Source organism: Sander lucioperca, chromosome 4, assembly GCF_008315115.2.
Source record: "Sander lucioperca isolate FBNREF2018 chromosome 4, SLUC_FBN_1.2, whole genome shotgun sequence".
In the NCBI taxonomy this organism is placed as follows: Eukaryota; Metazoa; Chordata; class Actinopteri; order Perciformes; family Percidae; genus Sander; species Sander lucioperca.
The window spans coordinates 32,782,942-32,800,801 of NC_050176.1; the positions used below are offsets into that span (position 1 = coordinate 32,782,942).

The following is a 17,860-nucleotide window of genomic DNA, read 5'->3' on the forward strand; positions in this document are numbered from 1 at the left end:
AACCCAGCAAGTCAGGTTGGCCAAAACGAAGGCCGACGGCCCCTCAAACGGACGGTGGCACGGAACACACCAAACAGACTAGTCACTGACCTCGCCAGACTGTCCGACGGACGATTATCGGGTTGGTGTGTCAGGGCCTTAAAGGTGCACTATGAGTTCCTGCATGGTCATTTCTGTTTACGTTCCAAGTAAATTTCAAACAAAACAGAGCAAGCTTGCCCCTCCCCCTATGTTTCCGTAACTGTCATGACTAACTGACTAACTGTCACTAACCCCCAGCCCCTCCCCCAACCATCTTGTCGGTGATTGGCTGGAGTGGTTTGTTGTATTTTGGTGCACAGCCTGTGCCTCTAGCGTTTGTTTGACGTTTACGCCCCCTGTGTTGCCTTCCGAGACCGGGCTTTTTCACAGTGTGTTCAGGGGGCAGGCAGCTAGCGGATCAAGGAGAGATGTCTACGATTTGAGACAAAAATGAAATTGCGCCGAAACCATGCAGGAACTCATAGTGCACCTTTAATACATCCATGAGCAGCGTGCACACACACACACACACACACACACACACACACACACACACACACACACACAAGCAGGACAGAGACTGCAGAAGAATGGCAGAGAGGAAGAGGAGCGCCGTGTGGCTATATTTTCAGGCCGAAAATGAAACAACGGCAAGCTATATGATTTGTAAAAAGGCTGTACGACGACACTGTAAGATACAGTGGTAACACAACAAAATTATACAAGCATATAAAAATTATATTACAAATATTGCAGTATCACACACCACTAATTGCAGGTGCGCCTCTGGGACATAAAAAAAAAATCTTTATTGCAAATCAAGTACAATGACAAATTCCAAAATACATATATACCAGGGGTCAGGAGGTGTATAAAATATGAGAGTAAAAAAACATAAAAATACATTAAATTATTTAGCAGTTCATGCAATTAAGAAAATTACAAATATCAAGTCTTTAAGGCTTTAGGGTTTGTAGAGTGCTGAATAGTTTGTAAGTATTGTAGCATTTCATTCATAAAGATTTTAAATTGAGGTTTTCTGTTACAGAATTTACTTTTGTGAATGTGAAATTTTGCAAAGATAATAAAAAGATTGATGATGTAATACTGTTTCACGATCAACTCCACAGAAAGAGCAGTCAATGTCAGTCATTTTTTAGTCTTTGCAAGTAATGTTTTTCTGGATAGCACAGATGAAGAAGTTTAAAACAGAAATCTAGAGGTTTGTTTGTGATTAAATATCTTGAAGATAAGGTCCAAACGTTTTTCCACCAGATATTTGAAAGAAATCTTCCCCAGTAATGGATTACATATGGGATGGTGACAATGTCCTTTTGAAAGAGGGATCTGATCCTTCTGTTTCAGATTGAAGTGCTCGATAAAAGACATATTTTCCCTATTATTGTGTCATTCAATGACAACAGACAAGGAGAAGGAAGTGGTTCAGTGTTACCTCTAAATAACATCATCACATCTTTTGGAATGGCATCCATTACAATAGCAAACTCTTTTGGGGTGACAAGGATGTTATAGAAGGACAAAGATTCTGAGTAATTCATTAGAAGACCATCTGCATTGAATAACTGTTTGACAAATAGAATATTATTGTTAAACCAACTCAAATAAGGATTTGTTTTTGAATAATATGTCACTGTTATTCCATATGAGATACTTATGAGGAGAGAAACCGTGTTTGTAAATAAGAGACCAAGCTAACAGCATTTGTTTGTGGAAAGCGCCTCTGGGACTTCCAAGTGAGGTGTCGACTGAATGACGATGCATTCACATGTTCCAGTCCACACAAATATAAGTTGTTTAGTCTAAGATGAGCTAAGAGCTAATACATCCATGAAGATGCGAGCCGTGTGGGGAAACACACAGCGGTGTAGATGATAGAGGCAGCGGCTAGCTTATGTGGCTAACACGATCAACAGTGCAAACGCAGCTGTGCACGCCCAGCCCGGGAAAAGTTAGCTAGTGCACTTAGCCGAGCAGTGGGTGGGCATCTAACTAATGTGACACAAACACCCTACTAGCCACTGTGGCATAATGTGAAATAACCTTAGCTGGTGAAATGAAGGCCGAGGAAGAGCGGGCCGCACCGCTTTCCCCTTATTCGCAGAGTATGACGCTCACATTGCTAACATAATTAACGTTAGCTGACACAACACGGCTAACAGTGCTAACATCTGAACTAACCTGAGCATCAGAAAGTGCAGGTAGGAAAACCCTTGAGCCCATAGAAAATGTACGCCCTTTATTGATAAAATAAGGGGGGTGTTGGTGGTGGTGGTGCTGCCTTCTTTCGGCACGAAGCCTGACGTAACGTTAATGAGTAAGCAGTCGGAATGGCAAGTGATGGTGATACCCGAAGCGCTCTGCGGGGTGCAAATTTTTTTTTTTTTGCAGGGTGGTAGATGAATATTCATTAGGGAACTCATCCCTGATTGGCTCGCCCTGACATTCTTACCCTAACCATAACCAATCCCACTCCTCTTGCCTAAACCTAACCAACCCAACCAGAGTAGGCAACAAGTACTAGCCATTCAGGGATGAGTTCCCTAATGAATATTCATGAGTCTTCCCCTACCACCCTGTACAAAAAAAAAATAGGCCCGCGCCGTAGTCTATTCACCCTTTGCAAACACGTGACCACAAACACGTGACCACAAACACGTGACCACGACCACGTGATGACGCCATGACGGACGGCAGAATCACCGGAAGCACAAGCTAAACAGTGTAGTAGACGAGCGGAAAGTTTCATTAGTTTCAATCAGTTTAAAATAAATAACACTTGACGTTTCACTTCCGGGATGCAAATTTACGAATCCTACTATGGCCACTCCAAGACCCGCCCTACAAAGCAGCTTGATTGGTTGGGGTTAAGCATTTGACCTCAAGTGGTTAAGGTTAGGATTGCCGATTGGTCAGGGGATAGGACCTGTAGAAATGGGGTTACGTTACCTTGCGTAAGCATGGACCAATAAATGCTATTGAAGGGCGGGTCTTGGCGTAGCCATAGAACGAATTGTAAATTCACTTCCAGGATTGCTCTGGTGTCGCAGGAAATTCCGCTGGATGCATGTATTTTCGCCGATGTCCGTTTCCTTTGTGTTAGAATTTGAAACTCCAGCGGATTTATGAGGAGTATGGTTGACTGCTCCTCATATCTCTGCATGTTAAATTGAGACAGCTAGCTAGACTATCTGTCCAATCTGAGTTTTCTCTCGCACAACTATTTTACAGTTTACCATCGCCCTTGACGATTGTGATTGGTTTAAAGAAATGCCAATAAACCAGAGCAGTAGCTACATTAAAACACAGCATAACAGGCACTGTCAAGCTCCACCTGGGCAGACGGGGAGAGACCAACCCCTGCTGACTGATGTAAAAAGCAGCACTAACTGTGCACGCGCATTTGAATTTAGGGCGGGAAGGTTGCCACAGACACTCAGATCCTATTACTTGACAAAGCAGCAAATACAAGCGCTTTCGTGGGTCATATGCTCAATCCCCATTGTCTTAACTCACTCTTTGATAGATAGGAACTTAACAGACAATTAACTAGATGAAAATCTTACAGACAATAATCATTTTCATAATCATAAAGTTTATTATCAAAGAAAACCTTGTTGGTAATTATCAGCTTGAGTGTGCTTTGTTCTACACTCATTGCTTGTTAACTAGTATACTTTAGGTGCCTTCTTGTGAAGCGTTACCATGACGCATGGAAGTATGGACTCATTAGGCTTTGAAACAGAAGAGTCTCTGAATTAGAGGATGGATACCCGACCCGAGCCCGACGAGACCCGACGGGCTGGGCCGGGTTCGGACAGATATTTAGAAATGATGTTCGGGTCGGGCTCGGTCACATCAGCGCGATAAGGCATTGAACTTTTAAATTTAAAACAGCTTATCATGTAGGTAGCCAATGGGCCTGTTTCACTTGATGCAAAGGTTCGTTTTTGTGATTAAAATAAATGTAAAATATTACCCTAACATCCGTCTTCCTGTGTGTGGAAATTTGTTTACGTAGCTGTGACAATGAAACACATGCATATTAGGCTAGTGAGCGCAACTTCAGCACTGCTGGCAGGACCATCGAGCAGAGGACAGCCTTGAAGCCATCCACCGTTGATGCAATCCTTTTTCTGCATAAGAACATGGATTAGCCTAAACTTTGATGGATGGATTATGTAAATAGATCCCATGTTGCAGTTTAGTAGCCTATACAGTTTGAGGAAAATGCTAAGAATGATTTTCATTTCAATAAGCTGCATTTGTGTTAACGTTAATTTTACTTCGCTGGGGACACTCGTGTTGATTTTAATTTCATTAAGAGACCTAGGTCCACAGAACCTCTTGTGTGAATTTTTTGGATTTTGTTCTGTTAGCTTGGGCCATTTTTGGTAGGCCTATGTTAATTAAATTTCAATTGGCTATATGATTGGGCCTCTTGTGCTAACGATTTGTGTTAACTGTGTTAACTTGTGCTTGTTGCCCCGTGTGCGCTGATGCGCTCATCTGTTGACATTTCCGAATGCCTTCCTACAGTTGCTTAATAAAAGTGGGCTTTCCACACAAACAAACGTACATGTGTCATTAGTATGAGAAAAAAATGAGATTTTAACTGTGTTGGGCTCGGGTCGGGCTCGGACATAAATATCTTAATGCCTGTCGGACGCAGGCCGGGCTCGGACAAATAAATGCGGCCCGATCCGCACTCTACTCTGAATGTTATAAGTCTCAGAGGTAAGAGATGTTGAGACTGACTAAAATCTTGTCACACGGTACAATCATATCATCTGCTTTTCAAACTTCAAAAGAGGCAGAAAAGCTCTTCAGCCTTCATGTATTAGACAATGATTAAGCTGTTTGGGGGGCTTTACACAGACAGTGTACAAACAAACCGAGTAAAAAAGGGGGATTTTGCTGAGATAGCACACACACACACACACACACACACACACACACACACACACACACACACACACACACACACACACACACAGACAAAATGCCACACATCAATGTGTGGTAGAGCTTCCTCCACACACTCTTTTCAAAACACATGCAAACACTTTCTGTGTAACTCATCAAGTAAAAGACTTAATCTACTGCTAAATAAAATCTACTATAATGTTTATGTTGGCATATAATTAACATGTCAGTAATGCAGTCATCATTTAAAGGGGAATTTCAGTATTTTTCAACCTGGACCCTATATTCCCATGCATTTGTGTTGAAGTGACTAATATGAACAAAAATCTTTGAAATTGGTCCAGTATTGTAGCGAAAACGCTGTAAAAGCAGGTTTTTCTAAAGAAAAATGCTGTTCCAAGAGTAGAGAGCTGCAGACAGAGCGGAGGTAAGCTAATGCTATTAGCTTAAGTTACTGTGTTGACCTTGCAGTAAGTTACACATGAAAGCATGGCAGGATAACAGCAACTTCTCCTTCTTTCCATAATGTAGTCAGACACTTATGACAATCTGAGCCTGTCACTGGCAAAAACAGCCCTTTTAGTAGCATTTACATTGCAGCCCAGTTCGCAGCTGCCGGTTACAGCGTTCTCGCTCAATACTGTACCAATTTCAAAGATTTTTTTTTAGTCACTTCAACACAAATGCATGGGAAATGACAGGCCAAGTTGAAAAATACAGAAATTCCCCTTTAAGCCAACCTGACCTGCAAACTTGAGCTGCTTAAAAACTCTGCAGCTGTCACTTCCAACTAACAGCTTTCTGATGTTGTGGGTACAGCATGTGTTTACTATGACTGTAGCTACAACAACATTAGCACTGACATACAGGGACACACAATACACCAACACACTGAGATGAAGGGTTTAGTGTGTTTTCATTAAAAAAGTTGCAAAACAGAGGTATGAAACAGAGAAAGTGTTTGTCCTGAAACAGGTTTTTAACTCAGAATACATAATTCATTATCCATTAATTTGTTTGATAATTTTTGCAAGTAATTAATCAAAAATGTGACCAATGAGTCAAAGGTAGCGTCTTATTTTGTCCGACCAACAGTCCAAAACACAAATTATGCTAATTATGCTAATTAGGAAATGACTTAAATGATGATCAAAACGGTTGTTAATTAATATTCTGATGATTGATTAAGCAGTAGTCTATATCGACAACGTTAGATTTACAGGATTGTTCCGGTGCCGCCGCAGGTTCCGCTGGATGTCCCTCACCTTCCACTTTCTATGTGTTGGCATTCTAAATTCCGGTCGATTTCGGGAAACATCCTCCGAGCTAGAACCGACAATGAAATTATATTATCTTTTTTTTTTAAATAAAATTCTCACCACACACTCAACAGCCATTTTAATTCCAGAGCTTGCCTCCCTACGTGCACGTGTTCCACCACAACAAGTTCCTTCCTGAGGCTATTTTGCAGAGGCACCGTTGCTGCGACCATAGACGATTGTGATTGGTTTAAAGAAATGCCAATAAACCAGAGCACGTTTTTCTCCTATCCAGGAATTTTATGTGGACTAGCCAGACCCTCCTCCGCAGCGCTGTGGAGATAAGTCTGGCAATGTGAGACTAGTTAAGCAGTAAATAACAGGCCTCATCATTTCTGCAAGCAGGGCTTTTCCTGCATAGAGGAATTTCTGGCACCCCCCAAAGAGGTTTTAGCCAGCCCCAAAGGAAAACCACTAGCACCAAAATGACAAGAATTGAGAGTAAAAATAGCAATTTAAATCCTCTCTAAATGACCAAGCCACTGTTGAACAAGCAGAACATAAAATTGAAAATGAGCGCTGATCTCAATTTTATCTCCGAGTCAGGCTGTACTCTGGAGTACTCTCCTGGTGACTTTTTTTTAAAAACGGTTTTGTTAATTTCTTTTTTTTTACTCAAGCATAATATACATTTTTGTTTATCAAATTGTCAGAAATGACAGGAAAATGTAAAGATTTTTGACAAGTAAGGTAACACAGACTAATTGCCTTTACTGTACGCGGACCGATCATGCTTACTGCCGTGCGTAACCTAACAGGATCAGTCTATTAATTAATCTAACCAACTGCAGCTCAGAGGAAGACAAAGATGGCCTGATGGTAACAATCACGTCTGTGTGATAACCCAGACATTAATGACCAGCTGAGAGGCTGTTGGGCCAGCCTCCTCTCAGAGTGCCGCCACGCCGGCTCCAGATGGCCGCTCAGTGGCACAGTGTGGTGGTGGTGGCAGAGCTGCAGCCTGCGCTGCTACTAAAATCCATCTGGGCTGCTTAGAAAGAATTCACCATATTGGTGCAGCGCTGCACGATTCTGTTTAGTGGTGCTGGTCCAGATTGAAACTGGAGACGAGCAGATGGAGAAGGTGACTCGTTTCCTTTTGCTCACACTGACAGCAACACAAAACTTCAAATCAAAAAGTACAGACTTTCCACACTATTTTGAACAGCTGGCTGAGGAACTACTGTATATTTGTGTAAGAATAACGGTGGGAAAATCCCTTTTTGCAAGAACTATAAAATCTCCCTTTGTCATTAGTGAAATTTTATGTTTCTATGGAACTGCAGATGAGTTTCTGTTTAACGACAACACTGTCTGTACGTCTGTCTGCCTCTCTGCTTGCGTCCACTACCGTGTCCTGGCCTGGAAACAAGCACGCTATGGCAGGAGTTTTGTTCCCTCTGCCATAGCATCACTAAACAAAACACACCGATAAATGTTATGTGTGTAGGTGCTATGTGTGCAGGTATTTGTGGATGCATCTGATGTCTCTCATGTATAATGTATTTATGTATCTATGTATTTATGTGAGGCTTTGTACAGACAGTGGCAACAAATTTCCTTGAAAAGGACAATAAATAATACTCTCACGAAACACTGACGAGTAAGAGAGAAACATGGTACTGTGTAGGTTAGTATCCCACTGGTCAAACCAAACAACAGTGGTTGGAGCTTCTCCAAGTACTTTTACCTTTCTGTTTGCCACTGCTTTTTGTTACATCTGGGGGTATTTAATTTATATCTTGCCCTGCAACTATCCTGCATTGTTTTATTCTTCTGCTTCTTTAATTTAGCTTATTATTTTTTATTTTAAATTAATAAACGGTTATAATATAATAATTAATAATGTCTTTTTGGCATTTTTGTGTTTCTAAATGTCTTTTTGACCCATCCTACAGGGTATCATTTGAATTTGCAGCTATGACACCTGTTATCATATCAGTATATGATACCTTATTACAGTGCAGATACCAAATCAATACTTTTTCTATACTTTATTCGAAGGTGCATAAACATTTTTCTTTATAAAAGAAGCTCAACCTTTCAAATGTTAAATGTTGACTAAACAAAAGCAGAACTTTGCCCAAATATTAATGAGCAAACATTTGATGCGTTCGGCACTTGGCAGTTGTTGTTTTTTTAACTTAGAGCTGCTGACACATGAAAGGAATCTGAACCTACCTGTGGAGGAGAAAGAAGGCCATCTTTTCTTGAAAGGTCATTCCTGAAAAGTACAACAAAGAAACCACTTTAGCTAAAGAAACTGACTGATCAAACCAGCTTATGATGACCCAACCCAAGATAGTTTATTTTCAGTCATAAACCTCAAGAAACCCCACACATCGTTATCAGATAAAGGCTAAGTTTAGACGGAAACGATCTGAAGAGAAAACGCAAAAGTGGCGTTGCGTTCTCACTTTTTATTCCGCGTTTAGACGAGCGTTATGAGGGGGAATTCTGCGTGCATATGGTGACGCAAAAGTGTGTGAAATGTGATACTTGTACTGTGTATCTACTTGTAAGTGTGATACTACTTGTCTCCCTCTCCTCCTCCTCTCTCCCTCTCCTCTCTCTTGTGGCACGAAGCGAACAACAAAAGCTGAAAATTTTGTCTGGACAGACGAGGAGGGGGAGTTATTGCTCCAAATAATGCAAACACGGCACACACACACTCACACAGTGCGTTTTTACCCTTTAGACGGGAACATGACGGTGGAGCGTTTTTAAGATTTCCACTCTGGAAGGTGGTTTCACTTTTTTGCGTTTTTAAGCCCCAAAAATTCCATCACCGTCTAAACGAAAGGCACATCTGATAAAATAGTGAGCGTATTTGTGTAAACAGGGCAAGTGTATGATATAAACATGGCAGTATGCCGAACAAATCCTTAAAGATAACAGACAGAGCTGGAAGTGGCAGCCAGTAGCTTATCAATGTAAAACAATCATTCAGATAAATAGGTGCTACAACTTGTTGATAGGAAAAAGTGGTGAGACAAGCAATTCACCTACTTTAATGACTTTTCTTTTTAAATTCCTGAAAGGGATCAAGTTAAAGTTTTGAAAAGCCTACCCTTTCTGAAATGTCTCCATGTGGTTCCCTCCGGGTCTCTCACCGACACATTCCTTGAACTGGAAAAAGACACATTTCAAACATTAATTATCTACCTAGCTGATTTTATGACACATTTTTCCATCAGAATGGGACAAAGTATGTTGTATTAATAGCATATCCAATGAAAAAACATGATTGCTTTTATGAACATTTTTAGATTATCATCTTTAAACCTTTCATTGGTATGCTATTACAGGTTACTGATGCTATTCATCAATATACCATGAGTATTGACAGTATGCTGTATATTAAAATAATCTCTCAAAAACAGAGGCTTACAAAGTACTTAACAAGCTGTTAATTCTTGCTTATATTATTAAAATATGAAATGAGGAACCATGTTTGCTTTTATGAACCTTTTTTGGATACTGAACCATAAAGATTTGGTGTGCATCCGAGTGCGATTGCTGCATTCATACCTGCCCAAACGAACCGCTCCAAGGGGGAAAACGAACTCTAGTGAGATTCAACCGAACTAAATGAGGCAGGTGTGAAAGGCCCCTAACATCCACAGAGCACTGCATGGCCACACTAGTGGGGAATGGTGTAATTTGAGCATTAAATTATTAGCTTCGACATACCTGTATAAACAACACAAAATGTAATTGGTTTATCAATACAAAAACCACATAGAATAGCTAATACTGTTTGTATTGCATCATGCTGTGTTGCTGTACAATAAACAGCACCAGTAACAACCCCCAATAGGCTTTTACAGCTCTTAATTACCCTCAGTGGCTAAAGACATAACAAGCTCACATTCACAGAGACAGCCGTTCAGACCAAGCGAGACACAGACCCTCACTAACATCAAACCTCTGCCGTCAGCCACTCGCTTGGCCAATCACGACTGTGCCAGCTATCACATATAGACCCTAATGTGTCACGGCATCAAGTGTCATCTGTACTGTTACATGAAGGGTTGACATGAGAAGCCAGTTCCATGAGTGAGAGAATGTAAACTGACTTAATCTATTTCGCTCAGTTGCTCAGCTGAACTTTACATTAGCACCCTTAATTTATGAGCCAAGTTTGAATAATAATCTGACTTGCGTTCATGCAGCTACAGTGTAAGAAGAGTCTGTGGAGACTGGATCATGTTACTGAAGCTACATAGTGTTAACTATGTAGCTTAAGTAACATGATCCACCATGACTTTGCCTGCCTTCACACAATCATCATATAGACAATACCATAACACTGTTGGGTATGACTTACTGCATCTTTGTTGGCAGGCTAGAGATAGCTGACAAATTGTTTTATCATGTGATCATACTGGTACTCTTAACCTGGATGCTGAGATACAGCAGGAGATAGCTACCTGTATATATTAGGGCTACAAAAAAGGATCATTATTATTCTTCTACTGATTATTGCTGACTTTTCTATTGCTCTATAAAATGTCAGAAAAGTGATGTCTTCAAATGACTTGTTTTGTCAGACAATCAATCCAAAACCCTCACATTTGAGAAGATGGAACCAGAGAACATTTTAATATTTAAATATGTTTTGATTGAAAACTGACTTTAACAATGGCTCAATTATCAGAGTTGTTGCCATTTAATTATTTGTCCATAGACTAATTGATTAATCAAACTCATCATCATCATCATTTCAGCTCTAGCATGTATCAATAACGATATCTAAGTTTTGGTACCAAAACTGAAAACAAGGTATATTAACGTGTTTTTCTATACCCTTTTTTATTTAATTATTCATTAACTCATCAAGTTAATGTTTTCTAAAAAACATACAATAACTTTGCCTAAATAAATATACAGTGTAAAATGGACAACAATTTGGTTTAAAACTTAAACTTTCTGATCAAAGACAAAGTAAATAAGGTTACAGATCTAATGTCAGCTTTCAGTGATCGACAGCTTCCAATATTCATTGCTATGGACACGTTTCAGTCGGGACCAAAAACCAAGTTCTACTCATTTTAAATATTATGTATATATTATATTATGTATAATATTTATATATATGGCAAATTTGTGGAAGTTCAATTTAAAAAGGTATTGTCTTCATTTTTACCAAAACCTGGTACTGAAATACCTTAAAAAAAATCAAGGTGCTTCAACAAATCAAAGCACAACTTTTGTAAATCCTGCATTTCCATAAACAATCCTACTTACTGAGTTGTAACAGTGCCTAAAATAATCTAACACAACCTGAGAAATAAAATTCCTTGGTAGAAATGGTAGAGCTCTCTTAACAGAAAAATACTTTGCACATCTATTACATGAGACGTGTGTAGGAGAGGGATAAGTAGGTCAAAAGTTGCAAAGAAACTCACGCACATTGTCTAACCTGCAAAGATAAAATTAATAGCAGCGTTTTGGTAAGGTCTAGTACTAAAACTTTGCCATTAAATTCATCTTTGCAAGTTACATAATATGCTGGTGTCTTTGCAACTTTAGAGCAATATTTCTACCTGTTGACACAGCAGAGGCTACTTCTGTATGGAAACTGAAGACAATAAAACCTTCAGAGGTTTCAGAGTAAAATAAATTATCAAAGTAACATTTTACATGAAAGAAGTACTTTACTGTGTCTCAATCATTTCCGCTCTACATGACACAAATACTGAGCACTCAACATTGTGGTGTCAAATATCCGCCTGACAACAGTTGACAAGTTGCTCTCTGGTGCATCTTCTTCTATGTGCACTCATAAGTGGCCCTTACATTTGCACTGCTTCTGAAAAAAGTGGTTTACAATTAGTGTGGTGTGCTGCATATTACAAGCCGCTGTACAATGAGAATGGCAGGGAACCATTAGGCAGCTGCAGCTTGCTTCCTGTCATCTGCCAAATCGCCTCTGTCCGCATTTAGTGATTCTTGTTTACTGCAACTGACAATTATTTACAGTGAGTCAGAAATAAGGATGACAGAGAGGTTGAACTGAATGCTTTAACCACACATTGGTGTGGAAAATTGGCAACGATTTTAGAATTCACTACAATTTTAAGTAGCCATGACATTGCTACAAATGACTGAAAGAAACATGCTTTCTTAAGGTTATCTACAAACATATCTACCAACACCTAAGACTGACCGGTCACAGTGAGAGAAAAGATGAAAACAACAGAGAAAAAAAAAAGCTGTCAAAAAAAACAAGAGTGGGAGAGATGCTGCCAAGATGGTGACAAATCACAAAGATAGAAAGAGATGAGGAGAAAAAGCGCGATGACTCACTGCGTGGGCTTCCTGGTTGTCTGTGAGCTGTATCAGTGTCGGGCTGTGTTTCGAGGGTTTGGGGGTTCGCTCAGCGTGACCACTCTGGCCTCCCTGTGACTTCGCGCTGCTGTCCGTGTCCTCTCCCACGTTGCCAAAACTGCTCGATGGGATGTTCTCCTTGTTGGTGTCTGCTCGGACGGACGCAGCTCTGTTCCCAGATGGAAGAGGAGATGGTGAGGAAATGAGACATCTGCCTTCCATCTCGCCCCCTTTGTTGCACACTTTGTCTTTATCAGCTTGACATTGGGGGAAATGCTTCAGGAAACTAAATGCCAAGGTCATCCTGATAACTGATTTACATGTGCTTTTTAGCTTAAGTGCTAATTCTATTTACTATCCACACTCTTATTGACATTTTCTGCTGTTATTGGAGTAACACACTCCTTCTTATCCATGTCTTACTGATCTCTTAGACTCTAGTACATCTCAGTCAACAAGGATTAGCTTCTCACTGCCATGACTCCAGTTGTTATGACTTTGCTAGGTCTCAGTAGACGAACCCACCGCACAGAACGAAACCTTACGAATGCTTATTGTTACCAAAAACACGAACTTGAAGTTGAAGCTTTAGTAATGAATGGCATCATATTGTGCTTTACCAGCACAGTAATATTAAAAAGTATTCAGTCTGTAAGTGAAAAAGATCTACCAATGCAATAACAATATTTCAACCTGTTTTCCATAGAAAAGAACTTGCATCACACATTTTTTGCCTTTTATTTGTTGGAGGATTTGATGTCTTTTTAATGAAATACACCTTGAGAGGTTCCACTGATAATTTCTACAATAGATGGCGATCTATTATTTCTTATGCTGAGTCACTAACCTCCATGAACTCAATCTAATTGTTTAAATAGCTAGCCTATTTTTGGTGTCAACAATTCTACTGATTGTCTTAATGTATCTTTTTATCTTGTGATGTGGAAGTCACCAGTCATGTGGTTTAGTGGGTGACGTGTGGGTTGAATGGTTCTATTGTTTTGAGTGGATGGGTGTTTTTTAATATACATGTATCCAATAGCATAATACGGTCTAATCTAAAAAAAAAAATCTAGTGTATGTATGTTGAAAGAAATCATTTTCTGTACCAGAATCAAGAAAAAGGAAACTTTGATTGACATCACAAAAAAGTTGAAATATTCCCACTGTACTTGTGAGTATACTAGTAAGTGATGAGAACAAGATTTTTGCAGTGCTCTTCAGTGTTGCTACTAAAGACAAACAGCCACTAATCTCATGCTGGTACCATCAAATACCATCATGACAATGAACTCATTGTACCTGTTTCTTTCTTTGTGTCTCAGTCCCTCCTCCTGTTGCTCTCTCTGATGTCGACGTCTCTGTCGGGCAGTTGGCGTGGCCCTTGGAGATGATGGCCATGGGGTTAACGCAGAGTCCTCTGAACTTTGATCCCCTACAGGGTTTACATCGAAGAGGTGCTGCTCCACTGCTGAACTAATTGTCCTATCCAGAAAACTGAAGGATCAAGAAAAAAAAAGAGAAGTTGGTTAAGAAGTTTACGACTTTATGGTCCAATAACAGTTTCATAATAAGTAGAATATAAGAATTATTTCTAAATAAATTAATTAATTACAAGACATCAACAGTAATTAAGTCCACTTACTGTACCACATCTGGTCTGCAGTGGACAGGGGAGAGGAGGTTACTGAAAGAAAAACAAGAGGGGAAGATGAGTTAGAGCTAGTAGGTGGTCACAACAGGTCCCTGAGCAACGCTAGTCCCTATGGCCACTTGGCCAGTGGGAATGCAAACGGAAAAAAAGATTTTGGGGGAGAGTAGTTCTTAGAACTGCTTAGAAGTGTACTTTTCCTCTAAAAAGTACAAGTACTATCCGGTCGGAAAGCACCTTTCTGCTCCTACTTCAGGGAAGGGTCTTTTCCCTTTTCCCTTTCCCGCATGTGGTGGTTAGATGGCTGTGATTATAATAACAAAAGGTCAGTTCCTATGGCCACTTGGCCAGTGTGAATGCAAATGGAAAAACCGGTTTTGGGGGAGAGTAGTTAGTAGAACTGTTTAGAAGTGGACTGTTCCTATAACTACGTTCCTGTAACTACTTGGTCAGAAAGAGGCTTATATCTAGCTCTCCGTCTCTACTTTTCTCAAAACACACAGACATGTAATCGACAGTAAAACAGTAATAAGCAAATTATGGGTGGTTATACTATGTGTGCAGAGGTGTGTTTATATGAAATTCAATATATTTATATCTATATATAAATATATTTAATTGGTATTACATTTAGTCAGACTGCAGTGTCAAACAAGTAGTCACATGTTAACTAAACAGTTTGGTTTGTTATTGAAGATGCAACTACTTCTATTACAATTAAGGACCATTCTCATTAAAGACTCAAAGAGCCAATTTACTTTACTGTAGAAAAAGTTATTCATCAGACTTTCTAAGATCCAGACTTTTTTTTTAAATAGTTGCCAATGTTATTTTTATAAAACAAACCTTTACTTGAAAGTAAATGGCATTCCACCAATCTGGAAGAATCTTGTCTAGACTGGCAAGAGAAGGAAGGCCCTCCAAAATGCTAGAGCAGCCAATTACTCATCATTAATAGAGGAAAATAAGAACAAGCCCAGAGTATGTTCCACAGTCATTTAAAGTAGCTGTAATAAAACCTCTTCTTAAAAAAACTACTCTCGATCCAGAGGTCTTAGCCAACTATACAGACCTATATCTAATTTTCCCTTTCTCTCTAAGATCCTTGAGAAAGTAGTCACTAACCAGTTGTGTGACTTTCTACGTAATAATAATTAACAATTTGAGGATTTCAGTCAGGATTTAAAGTGTATCATAGCACATGACAAATGACCTAATTGCTTCAGGACCTATATATGCTTCCTCTAGGCAATATTATTAGGAAACACTATTAAGTTTCTCTGTTATGCAGATTATACCAAAATATATCCATCGATCAAGCCAAATGAAACCAATCAGTTAGTTAATTAAACTTTAAGCATGCATTAAGGACATACAAACATGAATGATACATTTTTCTACAATTTCCAACATGAATCTAAAGTTTGGCATTGATAGCATTTATTTTGGCTGAGATATGGCAAAGTTGCTGTTTTCATAGTTAGCTACACAAATTTGTTTGTACGTAATATGCAAATATTTTTTATCCTATAAAAATAACTTCTATTAACTTTTTGTCAGGCCCATCTGGAAATGCTACATGCCAAATTTCGTGCTGATCGGTCGCACGGTCTAGGAGGAGTTCAAAAAAGTAGGTTTTTGATAAATCGCGATTTTTCACGCATAAAAGTTTAGGAAATGGGCGTGGCCTATATCACGTGATTCAGTTGGATCCAGGGAATGCGTGGATGTATGGTTTTTGAATGTACGGTGTACGGTGTGGGAGTTATAGGGCCAAACGTGTTTTTTTCTGCTATAGCACCACCTAGTGGTGGAAGTGGGTCTATTTTTGTGCCTGAGGTCCTTGCGGAGTTCTGGACCATTCCTGAAAATGCCAACCCCCCACCATGTACGGTTTAGGCTGTAGTCGGAGTTTTAGGCGGAGAAGAATAATGACTATGATGATGATGATGGATAATCAGTAGAAAAACAATAGGTTTCTACAGCCCTGCTGTGCGAACGGCATAGCTTTGCTATTGCCCGACTCGGGCTTGGACCCCTAATAAGCCTGAAATTTGAGCAATCCGTAGGATCTTTGGCATGACGGAAATTAGCGCAGTGTTGGTTTGTGGTACCCTTCTCTATGGCTGAAGTTAAAGCTTGTAAAATGGTAGGTCTTAATATGTCAAAATACTGTAGAAGTTTGGATGGAATTCCATCCAACCCTGGCATTTTCCCTTTTTTAACTGTTTTTAATGCTGATTTAAGTTCCTCTAATGTTATCGGTTGACCCAGTTCTTCTGCCTCCTCTGGGTCAAGAAGAGGCAGGTTTAGCTCTTTTAGGAACTCCTGGCACTGTGTCGGATCTGGGTTGCAGTAGGACTCATACAACTTTGAGTAGAAGGATTGAAAAGTGGCGCTGATATCCTTAGGATTTGTTGAGATACCTCGATCTGTGCGGATGCTGTTGATAGTAGCTGTGGATTCGCTTTGTTTTAATTTCAGAGCAAGCAATTTGCTTGGTTTACAGCCATTCAAATAGTAATTTTGCCTCAATCTGTGCATTATGAACTCAGCTCTTCTTCTTAGCAGATCATTCAGCTCTGTTCGACTTGTGACTAGAAGAGTATGTGTAGATTTAGAAAAACAAGTCTTAAGAGACTGCTCTAACGATTTATAGCGTAACGCCCATCAGCCTCATCGGGACTCATATAAAGCTTTATTCCAAAGTCTTGGCTATCCACCTAGAGCAGGAAGGCTTATCGACCGTCTAGAGTGGAACTACTTGTGGCAAGTAATGGAGAGGCTTGGTTTGTGGGCCAAATTCATTGACATGGTGCGTATTTTATATGTGAATCCCACGGCCATAGTCTCAACCAATGGCTTGCACTCTCAGCCATTTCCCATTGAGCGGGGCTCGCAACAGAGATGCCCGCTCTCCCCCATGCTGTTTGCAATCTCTCTTGAACCGTTAGCCCAAGCCATAAAGCAGAATAAAATCTGTAATGTCCAGATTAAATCCAATAGCAGCTCAATATCATTATTTGCAGACGATATTTTGTTGTACAAGATTCTTAAGATCTTCAATGAATTTGGCTCAATTTCCAGCTATAAAATTAACTGGAATAAATCTAATCTTCTTTTATTGAACAACACGCATGTGGCATCAGCCATTAGTGTTACAATACCAACCCAAAGCAAAATTACATATTTGGGCATCACCGTACACGCATCCCTACAGCGACAACTCGCTGTAGGGATGCTATATTAAGTAGTGTTCAAAGGGATCTGGCCAATTGGTCCACGCTGCCGGCATCACTGCGGTCCAAGATTGCTGAAAATTTGCAAGATTGTTAAAATGAACATAGTTCCTCGTGTGAATTTCTTAAAGCCCATGTTGCAGGTTAACCACCACTGTTGATTAATGGGTACATAAAGCACTCAACATATGTATATCATTGTTAAAAATGTCACCAAATAGTGTTAAAGGCCAGTTTTTACGGTTGTAGTCGTTTAGTGGCAATTCGGTGATGACGTCACGTTGGGGAGACGTGCCTCAGTCTAGTACTAGAACTATGATGACTGACTGGGATGAGGAAGAGGTGGAAGAGGT

The 17,860-nt window shown here is 39.8% G+C and overlaps 1 protein-coding gene across 5 annotated transcripts in view; it reads right to left on the bottom strand.

The window, feature by feature from the left end:
* Positions 1 to 17,860, bottom strand: part of fam13a (family with sequence similarity 13 member A) — an 80,472-nt gene that overhangs the window by 17,523 nt on the left and 45,089 nt on the right. For all 5 annotated transcript variants that reach the window (XM_031276932.2, XM_031276931.2, XM_031276933.2 and 2 more), the window contains exons 10-14: positions 14,263 to 14,304; positions 13,920 to 14,114; positions 12,597 to 12,786; positions 9,355 to 9,413; positions 8,466 to 8,508 (exon numbers count right to left, since the gene is read on the bottom strand). In XM_031276932.2, the coding sequence (XP_031132792.1) occupies positions 8,466 to 8,508; positions 9,355 to 9,413; positions 12,597 to 12,786; positions 13,920 to 14,114; positions 14,263 to 14,304 (529 nt within the window). The remainder of the gene's footprint in view (positions 1 to 8,465; positions 8,509 to 9,354; positions 9,414 to 12,596; positions 12,787 to 13,919; positions 14,115 to 14,262; positions 14,305 to 17,860) is intronic.